This window comes from Sarcophilus harrisii, chromosome 2 (genome assembly GCF_902635505.1).
Source record: "Sarcophilus harrisii chromosome 2, mSarHar1.11, whole genome shotgun sequence".
NCBI lineage: Eukaryota > Metazoa > Chordata > Mammalia > Dasyuromorphia > Dasyuridae > Sarcophilus > Sarcophilus harrisii.
This window is the reverse complement of record NC_045427.1, coordinates 297402541-297417321: the sequence shown is the minus strand read 5'-3', so window position 1 is coordinate 297417321 and position 14781 is coordinate 297402541. Positions and strand designations below refer to the sequence as shown.

Below are 14781 nucleotides of genomic sequence, written 5' to 3'. Positions count from 1 at the left end.
CCCAGAGAGGTCAAATGAAGTATCCAAGCCCACATGAGCTTAAATGGCACACCTTAGATTTGGACCCAAATTCTCATACCAAATTCATTCTTTTTTCTACTATCACATTGCTTCCTATGGTTCTCAAAAATTAAAAGCATTTCTATAGCTTCAACCTGCTTACCTCGGCCTCAACCAGGAACAGAGTTTACTGAAAACAAACCATTGCAGTTCTTTCCTGTGGTCTCACATCTTCAGTACCCATCCAAAAGCATAATGGGAGCCAAAGGGCAAATAGCTTCTCCCCTATTCTCTCTATAACAACAATTCACATGAATATTATTCTTTGGCTATTACAAATCAAAATTTTTTATCCAACCCATATCTTTATAGGAATTCCTTCTAACAATGCTCCCAAAGTAGTTGTTTAACCTCTACGTGAAGACCTCCATTAGGGGGTGGGGTGGGGGTTTACAGTCATTCTCTCTTTTGCTCTTCACAATAATTCTGTGAGAGTAACATAGTAGTAAGTAACAGGGATCTTCTCTGAACTATGAAAAAATGCTCATCCTCATCTATGCCATAGAAACTGGCATAAATATTATCATCCTCTTTTTTTAAAATGAGAAAATGGAGGCCCAAAGGGGTGCCCTAGATCACACAACTAGTAAACCAGGCCTTAAAGCCACAAAAGTAGACATTCTTATTCCTGAAGTTGGAAGACTTGAGTTCAAATCCATTCTCAGACATTACCTCTCTGATCCTGAGCAAATCACTTTCCCTATGTTTGCTTCAGTTTCCTCAAAATGGGTATAATAAAATGGAGATAAGAAGAGTATCTACTTCCCAGGGTTGTTGTAAGGATTAAATGAGATAATATTTGCAAAGCACTTAGCCTCTAGCACAGAGGAGGCACTATGTAAATGTTAGGTACCATCAACATTATTTCCAACATGGTTGACCCCTTAGATCCCCAAACTTTGGTTTTCAATGTACCATTATCACCCAACAATTCCATGGATCTTTTTCTAAGATCTTCTTCTCCCTAGGCTCCAGTTAAGATGCATCTCCAGCAAAGATGCATCAGCAGTCTATATATATAAGTTGGGTCCAAACTAAAATCTTGCCCCTCAATCCCCAGTATTCTACATAACTTGAAATTTAGTAAAGTTAAGAATTCTAATGGCCAAAATGTAGCCTATAAAGTCAGGAATTATTCAAATAGTTGATCCTTATTCCTAATTACCTCCCAACTGAACATAGTTAAGCATGATAGAACATTGAAGACAACCATTGCTAATACTTTTCTCACACAGTTAGTCATCTTAGTGTTTTACAATGCACACAAAAGGTTGCAGAGTACAGAACAGGAGCACTGACTTAGTATCAGAGACATAGGTCTGAAACCTGATTATGACTATTACTAATTGGGTGACCTTGGGCAAGGGTTAATCTCTTCAAGTCTCTTTTAATCTGTAAAATCAGTATAGTAATACTTCCTTTATCTCACTTGATTTTCATAATATTGTTGTGATGTTCAAATGAGATAATGTATAAGAAAGTGCCCAGTCTAGGGTTGGCTGAGGGGGGAGGGGGGAAGTTCCTCAAAGAATCTGACATGGTCCCTTTTGCTATTTCTTAGGTAGCTTCTAGCTCTTTATCTAACTGATAGGAGACAAGCCATTTCAGCATAAATATATCATCCAGTCTCTATATGTTTTAGAGGTTTAAAGGAGAGACTTTTATTAAATATTTACTTGAAAATCAACCATTGTCTTATAGATGTAACTTAATTTTTCTCCTTTAAAAAAAGTGTGGGGGGAGGAACTTAATTTTCCATATTATAATTTTTCTTTTACAAAAGCCATTAGGTTATTCCAAATTTCCATGGCATAGATGAGAATGAGCATTTTCTTAGAGTTTAGTAAACCTCATTTCTCTTTTTCTTTTTTCTTTTCTCTCTCTTTTTTTTCTGAGGCAAGTAGGGTTAAGTAAGTGCAAAGGGTCACACAGCTAGAAAGTGTTAAGGGTCTGAGACCGAATTTGAACTCAGGTCCTCCTAACTTCAAAGCTGGTGCTCTATCCACTGCGCCACGTAGCTGCCCCCCAAAACCCTATTTCTCTTGGTTCTGTTACTTACTACTAGGTTACTCTGAAAAAGTCATATAAGCTCTCTGGGCCTCAGCTTCCTTTTCTGTAAAACCAGAGTGTTGGCTTGGATGATCCCTAAGGTTCTTTCTAATTTCAAAATTCTGTAATTCTAAAAGGTTCTGATCTAATTAGATTATAAATTCATTGAGATCAGGAACTGTAGAAGTTTGTAGCCACATGAAACAATTTAGAGGGTGGGCAAATCTGAACTTCAGTATTTAAGAACAGCACACTTTTAAAAACTATAAAATTACCTTCTCCCCCCCAAAAAGAAAGGGAGAATCTAATGCAAAAACAGACACAAAATTCATGGGATCATTCTGATCAAAGGCCAGCTGACTATCATGTGCCTCTTTTTTTCCCATCAAGTTACAAGTAAAAGAATTCCACCCTGGGCAATAAAGTCCATTGTTCTGGTGATCTTATAAAAATCCTTCCTACAAAGAGTCTTGAACTAAATCTTATTTAAAATGAAAATATTAAGGCCTTGTTGAGCAAAATAAAACTTTTCAGGTTCATTTGATCATATTTTATTTTTCTACCTCAAACCCTTTCTTTGCCTTTTAAAAAACAAAGAACTTCTGAATTGCAAGGTATATGGTGACTTGCCCACAATTGCTTTTCAAAATCCTGAAGCTTTATACTTACATGGTATAATTGGAATCATGTTAAAGAGACAAAGATGTAGTAAGAACTTTTGTTATATCAAATGATGTAAAGTTTAGAATACTAGAACAGCATCATAAAAGTTGTTCTTTGTGGCAGCTTCAAGTATGTGTTATTTCATTGGGATGGATATACATCTTATTGTTAGATATTCATGTTTTTCTGAGGCTGAAAATATTCACCACCCTTGATCAACCTTCTGGTGATGAGTCTCTGAATGCTATGTGGCTGGTCTCTAGAAGACCTATATACAGCCTTTTGTTTGGCCTGTTCTTGAAGCTTTTCCAGTTTGGTAGGACAAACCAGATTTTATACTTTTCCAGCAGAGCCTTGGAAAACTCAGGAACATCTCCATATTAAAATGAGGGCACTGAAGTAGGTTTTGAGTATATTGGAATTTTAATCAACATCCTTGGTACTGTATGATATGGGTTCTAAGGCAATAAAATACATGGGCAGGCTAGTATATGGATAACCTTTTGTGAGTTCTAGGGCTAAAAAAAATCCCACAAGAGGGAGCTCTTGTTCTTTCTGGTGGTTAGGGAATTTGGCATCAGAAACATGACAAAGTGAAAGCACTATGGAAAAAAATACCACACAAAGATAAGGTTGTTAAAGTTACTGTGTCTTGTACTCCTTAAATAAATACTTCCTTTTCTCTTTTGGAAATCATTCTCTTTACTACATTATACCCAATATGTTTGTAAAAACCCACCTAGCTTTGTATATATCTCAGAACACTATAATAAAGTTATTGTCCTACAACACGGCTTTCTGATATATCAAGAAATTTCTTTAATCAACCATTGTGTTTGTCAATGGTGGCAAGCCAAAGGGGGAACTGAACATTTCCTACTTTTATTCTCAGGTTCATAACAACTACTCCTGCAGCAACAATTTTTGCTTTGAATTCCTAACTTGGCTTGCCACAACTCTGCCACCTTCAATTTTTCTCTTCCCTACAGCATATATTAAATCATAAATTTCAAATATTCTCTGTACCATACTTCTGTTCTTTCTTCAGTAATGATGAGAAGACTGAAGTAAACATGAATGCATGAATTGAAAAAGAATTTGTAGAGAAACTGGTATATTCTAAGTACCGAGGATACAAAATATAGGGAAATTTTTAATCCCTCTCTGCCTTTTTTTAAAAAATCCAATCTGTCATTTTATAATTATAGTTTTTTTCCCCTATTCTATCCCATGCTGCCCTACTATTTCGGCATGAAAACAGATTTTTCCATCTGTCATTTGTAGCAAGAAAGGGGATGAAATATAGTCTGGGGGAAATATTCTTTCACTTGCAATATTCTTAATTTCACTGGTAAATCCCTCAAATGAAACAGATAAGCAAAAATCTCTACTCTTTAATATTTACTTAAGCAAATTATTATAGCTAAAAAAAAAATCCCCAGTACCTTAAAGTCAAAGTGTGGGTGATGAGCCCTTGTGAAGTTAATTAATTACTTAATCAAGAAGCATTTTAGTGTTACTATGTGCCAGTCACTCTGTTAGGCATTGGTGATAGGGACTGAGCCTGGGATTGCCCTGTGCTGTGATGTCATTCATTTAGGGAAACTCTGGGAGAGGAAATTTCTACAATGCAGGTCAGCACTTTTCTTTGCAACCTTTAACCACGAGTAGCACTGAGAAATCAGGTGACTTGTCTGTTGTCTGTCCCAGAGCCAATATGCGTCAAAAATGGGAGTTAACCCATATGTTCCTGGTTTTGAGGCAAGTTTTCTAATCATTGTGAAATATAGCTCCTCCTCTCAAGGAGTTTTCATTCTGACCCTTCTATCAGGGTAGACTACATGTATAAAACAAACATATATATGTGTGTGTGTGGTATGTGTGTGTATGTGTGTGTGTATCTACATGCACACACATATACATGTGTATATCTATATGCATACATATAAATGCATATCTACATATATTTAAGATTATATACTTGTATATTAAATATACTTATAAACAAAATAAACATGAGGTAATATTTTAGGAGGCAAGGTGGGCAATAGCAGATGAAAGAATTAGAAAAGGCTCCAAATAGAAAGTCATACTTGAGCTGTGTTTTGAAGCAAAGAAGAGATTGTGATGGGAACAAGGGAGAAGGGAAAGCATTGCAAGAATGAGAAATAACCACTGCAGGGGCATGGTGGTGGGGATAGTTGGATTAAACTCTGGAGAGCAGGGAGGAGAGTAATTTATAATACAATTGGGAAGATGAATTGTAAAAGGCATTAAAAGACAAATCAAGGAATTTGTGTTTGATTCTAAAGGCAATAGGAGGTCTCTGGAATTTATTAAATAGTGCAATGACATGATCAGATCAACACTTGAAGATCATTTTAGAAATTATTTGAAGGCTAGATTAAAGTGGAGGGAAATTTGAGGCAGGAAGACTAATTAGGAAACTACTATCCAGGGGACATGTCTTATGAAGTCAGAACTATAGATTATTATTGATTCCATACACAAACCATTTTCAGCTTGATAGGATCTGTTTGTGTTCAACAGGTACAGCCTTTAAGAATCTCAAGGTCAATCCTTTGAATCCATGATGAAGCTTTGAAGTAGGTAAGACTCTTGAGATAGAGAGGGTGGTGATGGGTGAAAAATAAACAAAAGCATCTAGGAATGTTTGCCAACCCCAAATAATGCTACCTTGTAGCTGTAGTGTGCAGAATAGTTGACCCATTTCCTGACATCAGTCTTGTCTTCCACAGAGATGGATCTGACGGTGGCTTTGGAGGCAGAGGTGGTTGGCATGTTGAACTCAACATTTACGTGGCGAGCAAATCTGGAAGGCACTTCCCGGTCAGAGCCAAGTTCAAGGTGGCAGAAGAAGCAGTGAGGGTGACCAGAAGCTAAAGAAAGAAAAATGGAGGTATCAAAGTAGAATTAATTATAACTGAATATATATGTGTGTGTGTGTATGTGTGTGAGAGTGTGTATGTGTACATACAGTACTTTAAGTTTATGAAACAGTTTAACAACCCTGTGAGTTCATGAAAGTATAAGCATGATTCCCATTTTACAGACAAGGAAAATTAACTCCCAGGAAATGATGTGCTTACCCAAGATCATACAGATAATCAATCAGTGGCACTGAATGAATTCAGGTCTTTCAATTCTAAATCTAGTGTTCTTTCTGTCTCCTTCATGAACAACTCTGAACAGCCAATCAAAAGTGAGGAGCAGTTTGAGGACTGTCTGTAGACTTTACAGCTGCATATATTTTGAGAGAAGCCTCCGAAACTAAATAGAGAGGTTGTCTCAGCTGTGAGTCATGCTTTGCACCATTTGATGTAACATTATCTGATTACAGTAATTTGGTTTCCTAGTAATAAAGCCTTGGGCTGAAAAAAGAGATCATCCTAGATGCTTGTGTTAATGATGGACAGTGGGACATGGCACAAATATTCAGGAGCAAGGACCGTGACATTAGGAGAAAGAAAAAAAGGGGCTTGCAGCTAAAAGTGAGTTAGGAAAACATCAAGGATGGCTTTCCATCTTTGGATGACTTTAGAAGGCAGTATGGATTGGGAGAATCCCAATCTGGATTGGATTCTCTCGAGTGGATTTGAATTTTGTACTACCTGTATGAGCTCAGGAAAATTATAACCTTCTTCTGAGCTTTAGTTTTCTAATCCATAAAAGAGGTTGGATTAGATAATCTTTGAGGTCCCTTCCAGCTATATATCTATGATCACTTGATCCTAAATTATATGTTCACAGATCATACATAGGTATTTTTACTTGTATATGGAGCCATCAGAATTCAGTGCAAAGAGAACTTTACTCAGTGACAGATCCCTGAGATTTAGGTTCCCGATCTATCGTGGCATTTTGTATGGGTGAATTACTTAATATTACTGGGTTTCTGTTTCATAATCTATAAAATGAAGCAACTGGACTAAGTGATCCCTAAAGCCTTATAGCTTTACCATTCTATAATTTCAATCTAGATGGCAAGTTCTTGAGAGTAGAAATTGTCTTATGTCCTTGAACCCATAGGACTTTCTCCAGAGCCATTTCTCAAATATATATTTGTTAACAGTGATAATGATAGTTTAAAAATATTTTTGAGCTTAAATATCAGGTTGTGTACTTTATTGTGTTTCTGGCTCATAAAGTAAGATCCCTCTGAATCAAGGGATTTGTCCTTCTCCCCAGTACAAATCAAAGGATTTGTTTATTATACAAAAGGCAAGGGGAACACAGGGTTCCTCCTGGAGCAAATAGCACTTTTCTATATACAAAAATTTCTTGAAATACAAGCCAAAAGGAGAGGCAGAATGAATTTAGTTTCTTTGAGATGTACTGTCTGATTTTCATTAAGACTTCCAAGGTTTTTTTTTCAGGTCCTGGGCATTTGGGTCAGAGATCAGTTTCATGATTATGACCCCACATGAATTTAAAAGGAAGACAAACTAGTCTTTTATTACTGCCCAATATGAATGACACTCTATTGCTGACTCCAAATCTAATGAGCTCACAAAATATACAGGATGCAGAGAGCACTGTAGAAAAAGTAACTAAAGTTTGTTGTAGAAGCTCACACTATAATTACAGCATATATATATATATATATATATATATATATATATATATATATATATATTTTTTTTTTTAATGTTTTCAACTTCAGTACTCCAAAGATTTCATATATTTGGGTTTCCTTTTCCATAGAACAAATGATAATCTCCTATCCATTACTAGATGGCTATATGAATTATTGTGATCAAAAGAGTAAATCATCTTCTAGTGGTTAACAAGATGGAGATGAAACTCCTCGAGCATGATTAGGCTGCTACTCAACCATGTTGAGGATACAATCTGTTCCTTGTCTTGGTTTGGATTCACCACAACTTGTACATAAATTGCTGGTGATATTGGTTTCAAACAATGTTAAGCTGACAGGGACTGGAACTAGACTGGAAATGTGATTTTAGTGATCCAAGGAAATTCTTAGGGAAGTAATTCCCTCCACCAATGAAAACCAGCATTTTCTTTATAACTCGTAATGTGGCCTGGAGCACTGGGAGGTTAGATGACTTGGCCATGATCACATGTCAAGGATGTACCCAAGAAAACACTTGAAATCAGGTGGGCCTAGTTTGGAGGCTAGTTTTCACTATAGGCCAGTCACTATGCCCTGATAACCTCCCAGACACTGGAGAAACAAAGACAAAAGTAAATAGACCCTGCCTTAAAGGAGTTTACATATTATTTGGTGAGATTACACATACAAAATTACACAAAAAATAAATATGAGATAATGGGTGGGGGAATGACAGATGGAGGAATCAGGAAAGGCTTCATGCAGAAAATGATATGTGAGTTTTAAAGGAATTAAGAGTCTAAGAAGTGGAGTCAACAAAAGTCCCACAGCAGGCTTTTTAGCAAAGAACTCAGCTGGAAGGTCCAATCCATTCAGGCCTAGAGACATTAAGTTATTTGCTCAGATCACATAGTTTGAAACATAGTAACGATTCAAGCCCAGGTCTTTTGACTATATATCCAAGACTCCTTTTTCTGTGTGGTGCTGCATCTTAAATATATGGTAAAACACTGGGGAGTGGGGACTGACATTAAAAGTGTGAGGGTTTCCTCAATGACCCATTATGCTTGGGAGCAATGACCAGTTAAAGGCCAGGACCTAGAAATAAGGATTAATAACCTAGAGACCAGAAATGAGGTAAAGTTCTGAAAGCCAGGAAGTCTGAACTTGGCCCATAGTACTGGTAATTAACAGCAGTAAGGAGCAAGCTAAAGGTTTGGGATCCAAGAGGTTAACCACACTGCTTCCAAAGGGGCTTTGACTTAAAATGAAAAAAAATTCCTCACTGCTCTCCCCAATGTGTCCATCCAGGGGTGAATTCATTTGTCTGGGAGATGGACATCTGGAACTGCCCATCCTCATATTCCCAAAGCAAATGATACTAGTTATCTCCATTGGTCTGAGCAGGGCTTTTTAATCTCAGAAAGTAAGAACATACACACCCGTTCTCCAAGGAAAATATTACTTGGTGAAGTACTTGTTTTGCTCCATTTCACATATTTAAAATGTCTCAAAAGTGTTTATAATGAGTAATACTTGGAGAAATTACTTGGAAAACTTTGATTCAGTCTTTAAGAAACTGAAGAAGGGTAAGTAATAGTTTAAGTTTCAACATACAACTGAAAATTTGCTATGAGATATTGCACTGAAGTTATATTACTTCAAAGAATGTATAAAGTAAGGGAATCTATTTATAATTTCCTAGCAACTGAAAGAATAATTTTCTATAATCAGTTCTATTGCATACTTGCAGACAGATTGTGACTCTTCCAAATTTATGACATTATGGTGCAAATCATTATAAATAAACAATTGACCATTCTTCAATTCCCCTTCCCACCCTCACCCCACCCCCCCAAAAAAAACAACAACAATATACAAAACACTGTATTCTACAGCATGGTATGCTGGTGGTTAAATTAATATAATCTAACCTTTTCCTGTATGTTGAGTACAAATTGTTGCTTGAGCTACATACTCAGGTAATTAGTTATTAAGGCTGGCATGGTATCAAAAATGACTAAGAGGTGGAGAATTACATTATTTTCATTACTAATGAATGGATTAACAGTATGGTATAGTGAAGTAGTTCTTGAAGATTTATCACAAAAGATGTCTTTTCATTAAATGACTCAATAATATACAAATGTACCTTTTAAAGATTGAATAAATAATATCTTACTATTTTTCACATTTATGTAGATGCTATGATGATTAACAAAAAATCATTTATAAATATTATAGAACCTATAATGGCTTATTATAGATTATTTATATTCTCATTCAATGGGTAGTAATAGTAGCACTATGATGAAGGGGTATAATATATTTTTGAGATTTAAAGTGTCCTCATTCTTGAAAAAGTTGTATAATGGAAAGAATTATCCAAAAGGAAACAGAGTATCTGTTATCTGTGTGACCAAAATGTAGCAACTCACCTCTTTTTTTTTTTACTCCTCAGTTTTTCATTGTAAAATAAGTATAATAATAATAAAAATTATATTTGTTTTCTGTTTTGAGTTTTTCAAAGAGTTTTAAAACCTCACAACAATTTTGTCAGCCAGTTAGTTCATAAGCATTTTTAAGAGTCTGCTATGTGCAAGGCACTGGGATGAGTTCTGGATAAGTGAATATTATTGCCTCTTTTTCATATATGAGGAAACTAGCATTCAAGGAAGTTAAATAATTTCTTTGAGACCACAGCTAGCTCTATAGATCAAATGAAATAATGTGGGTGACAGTGCTTTGAAATCATAAAGTATTACTTTAATATCAGTGATTATTATTTTTTGAAATTAGTATTCAAATCCAGTCTACTTTTTTATTTCATATTTTTTAATGATAAATTTTATTTTGAAACAAGACATACTTCCCAAACAAATTCTCCTGTTCTCACAAAGTATATTTCCTCAAAACAGGAAGCAAAATTGCCTCAACATTATGATTGTGATAGGTAATACATGCCATCTTTAGTTTAACAATTATTATTAGGGCAACTAGGTAGCAGTGGATAGTGTTTGCTGGGCCCAGAGTCAGAAAGACTCACCTTCCTAAATTAAATTCAGCCTTAAACACTTACTAGCTGTGTGATGCTGGGCAAGTCACTTAACTCTACTTGCCTCAGTTTCCTCATCTAAAATGAACTGGAGAAGGAAATGGGCCACACTGTGCCACTCTAGTATGTTTGCCAAAAAAAAAAAAAAAAGGCAACAAATCCCAAATGGGGTCATGAAGAGTCAGACATGACTAAAACTCAACAATGACGATGAAAATTACAAAGGATATATGTTTTCTTTAGCTTTCACAGTATGGTATCAACACTACATGTACTAATTGATCTATCTTTTCCTAATAACAGAAACAAAGTGAGTTAATTCTCAATTCTTATATAGCCTGATAGAAACTAGAATTCTAGTTTCTATTCAAGGAAGAGATTCTTCCTATTCAAGAAAGGAATTTTTTAAAAAAGTATTAAAAATAATAAAATGATACTGTCAAAAGTAATAATCATGCTTACTCAGATTTGGGAATAAAACAGAAGTTCTTAACCTAGAGCCCATAACTTGTTTTTTAATGTTTTGATAACTATTTCAATATAATTGGCTTCCTTTGTAATTCTATGAACTTAAAAACATTCTGAGAAGGGGTCCATAGGCTTTATTACATTGCTAAAATGATCCAGGACACAAAAAAGGTAAGATCCCTCCAAAGGTTCTTTGGGGGATAGGATGGGAAATAGTTTTAAAAATAATAGATTTATAAAAATGATGAAAAATGAGGTAGATGTTAATAATTGTTTGTAATCTTAAGGGCATTTTGTCAAATGCTGGGATTGCAATAATCCCAATTTGCAAATAATTGCAATAATCCAGCTACTTTAAGAGATTCCTAAATGAAGCTTAACTGAGACAGGAACAGAAGAAATGTTGTCATTAAATCATACCATAAGCCACCTGGATATGAGGAATTTGGGAAAAAAGATTAAAACCCCACATGGAGGCATAACTTAATAGTGATGAGTTAGAATTAAATTATGTGAACATCTCTCTCTCTCTCTCTCTCTCTCTCTCTCTCTCTCTCTCTCTCTCTCTCTCTCTCTCCCTTCACCCCTTTCTCTTCTCCCCTAAAAATCATTTCATCCTTCAAAACATAAAGGAAGGAACAACTAGACCTTTTAATCTAAACCTAATTCTGATCAAAAAGGTATGGTTAGAAGTATATGGTTGCTTAGTTGTGAAAATGGAAACTCTTACCAGTTTTTGCAATTTGGGATAGAAAAGAAGAAATCTGAACAAAGTCTGATGTACATTATGTTTTTGGAGAACAGATTTCAGAAAGGTTCAGAGAAGGGATAAATAGTATCCTGTGGATTAAAACTTTATGAAACAGCTGATTCCAAGAGAGATGGAGCTCTCAAGAATGAAATTCTGAGATCACAAATGGAAACAATTCCAATGAGAAAGAAAAAAGAAAATGGAGGCATAAGGAATTTGTTAATAAACCTAGATTTTAATGAGATGTGTACTAAAGAATGGAGAACAATGCAGGCAAAAAAAAAAAAAAAAAAAAAAAAAGATGAAAAATGTGGAACAGTCCTCTAAGAATAATGTCAGGAGCACTTAAATTCAGAATGAGATGAAGCTGGTTGGAGATGCTTCTTTGATACTTTGGTGAATTTATGATTTCATTGATATGGTACTATCACTAGTTATGCAGACTGCATTTCATTGTCTTCCAATTAATCATTTCCTAAGAACAATCCAGCTCAATCTCCACTTTTTTAGCTTCTTATCTGCAGTGTTTGTCAAATGATATGTACCAATAAATCAGCCAGAAAGAGGCTGCCTATTCAACTGCAGATGTGGACCATCAATATTATTTATTGATCTACATCAAATGAAATCAAACAACAAGCATTTACATTCCAGGCATTGTCTATAACTGGAGTTCCACCTATTTATATTAAGACAAACCAAATGAATAAATAATATTGATAGTCTAGAGTATCACCTGAAGAACATTACCAACCAAAAGGAATCCCTCTTTCATCGCCTCAGCATTGGACACTCTCCATGACAGTGACTATCACCTCTGACAAACTAAGTTTTCTTGTTTTACACTTCAGTTAATATTTATAATCAGAGACTGTTGGATAAAGTTATCTCTATTCTAGCGTTCAAGGGATATTCTATGGTTTTTACATATGCAGGAAAATAAGCTTTTGGGTGATAATCCTGCTCTTAATACTGTTTTACTTTACCAAATGATGTGTCTATTTTTGTTTACTTAGCAATAAAAAGTGGGATTATCTATTCTCTGTTCTTTTCAGTCAATTTTATGAATTTGTATGTGGTCTGCTGTAGAGTGTCAGTTGCCTGTTATCTTCTCATAATGTTTAATTACATGGCCTCTGAGCTCACTTTCAAATCCAGGATTCTTTGAGACTACATTTCTCTATAGGTCATTATTAAACTTAACTTACAAAGTAGAAAAGATGCACTTGAGGCAACTAGAGTGGCACAGTGTGTAGGCTGCTGGACATGGAAAAGACCTCAGTTCAAATCCAGACTCAAAGATTTACTAGCTGTGTGATTCTGGGCAATTCACTTAACCTCTGCCTGCCTCAAGTTTCTTTAATTGTAAAATTGGACTTCTCAGGATGGTTATGAGGACAAAATGTGCTAATATTTACAAAGTGCTTTGTAAACTTTAAAGCACTATATAAATGCTAGCTATCATCATTATTGGTGATTATTACAAATGAGAAAATTATTGACAATTATTGCCATGGTTTTCAATTGACAGGTACACTTCGTATAAAGTACCACCAAATTTAATATAAACCAGGAAAGCAACTGGTTTTTAAGAGACTCTAAGACCTGAAATTACTGCCTGTAATTTCTTCCCAGGCTCACTCACTGAAAGGTACTTGCTAATGAAATTGCAATATGGGATCTCATTAAATATCACTAGGACTCAGAATGGGGAAAACAGACATTTGAAGAAGGTCATTGCTCCCTTTGTCTCACTCCAACACAAAAGCATCTCTGATCCCCTTTTTATAATGGCTGTGATTAGACTATCTGGGACTGAATGGATAATTTTAACAGCTATGTCCTAATTTTGCATCATGTTATCACTATTTTAAAGGCCCTTTAAGTACACTTTCTGAACATCATCTCTTTCTTTCAGTTCCCCAGTTAGCTTAATGTAGTAGACAGTTGTCAGATCTAGATTCAAGTAAGATCTACTAATTCTGTGAGTCTTGTTTTACTTGTAATTATCTACCTCATGGAGTTGTTACAAAAACCAAATAGATAATGTATCATGGTGTAGTGGTCAAGCTAGGTGACATAGTGGACAGTGGTAGACTTGAAAGTTAGGAAATCCTGAGTTCAAAACCTGCCTTACATGATAAATAAGTCACTTAACCTCTTCTCTAGACTCAATTTCCTCATCTGCAAAATGGGGATTTATAACAGCATATACCTCACAGAATTATTCTGGTCACTGAATGACATAAAGTATGTAAACTATTTTGTAAACTGTAAAGTGCCAAATAAATGCTAGATACTATGTGCTAGATACTATGAAAGATACTGGGGGTACAAATACAAAAGTGAGAGTTACTATCTTAAGAAGTCTATATTTCAACTTAATACATACAAGAATAGCCAAAGAAGGGAATTTTGGTTATAGGGATAGTCAGTATAGTCAAAGGGCAGTTGACTGTCAACCCTTTTCATAATCAATATTAGCAGTGACTTGATTACTATTCCCAAAACAAGAGCAAGATGTATAAAGTAGAAGGGGAGGAATAGTCAGGGCAGTGTGCATACAGCAGCTAGTAGGGTATTTGGCAAGATAGTTTCTGCTTACAAGAAGTCCAACCATGAGTCCAAAAAACTGCCATCTACAATGTAGCTCTTTAATAGAGAACTGACGACACAGTTCAAAAGACTTGCATTTGAAATCCATATTGCTACTCATAAGTTATGTGACCTCAAGTTGGCCATATGATCTCTCTGGGTCTCAGTTTCTTTATCTTTAAAGTCATGGGTATGTTTACTTGATGATTTCCATAGTCCCTTCCAATCCTAATATTCTTTGACTGTGAACCCATGTTAAAAAAACATTCTTTAAATGTAACACAAATTATTCCTAAATATAAAAAGGAAGGCAGGTTATAAATTGATTCTTTTCCTCTACACCCAGTACACAGATTCCAAGTCACTACCGGCAAATAAAAAAATAGTCCCTTCCTCTATCCAATCCTTCCCAACCCCAAATACTTTCGTTGAGATTTTCTTAGAACCGAGAAGTTCCTAGGATCTAGAATTTGCTAGCTTCTTTAAACAGGACTGACATTTTAGTGACTCGGACAAGAACAAGTCTTTTTCTGAGATGTCTTA

At 35.3% G+C, this 14781-nt stretch overlaps 1 protein-coding gene across 3 annotated transcripts in view; it reads right to left on the bottom strand.

The window, feature by feature from the left end:
• Positions 1–14781, bottom strand: part of STON2 (stonin 2) — a 187819-nt gene that overhangs the window by 8421 nt on the left and 164617 nt on the right. For 2 of the 3 annotated variants that reach the window (XM_023501738.2, XM_031952423.1), the window contains exon 6: positions 5470–5672. In XM_023501738.2, coding sequence (XP_023357506.1) covers positions 5470–5672 — 203 coding nt within the window. Of the gene's footprint in view, positions 1–163; positions 295–5469; positions 5673–14781 lie in introns of all 3 variants that reach the window. The other variant, XR_004231980.1, reaches the window with a different exon arrangement.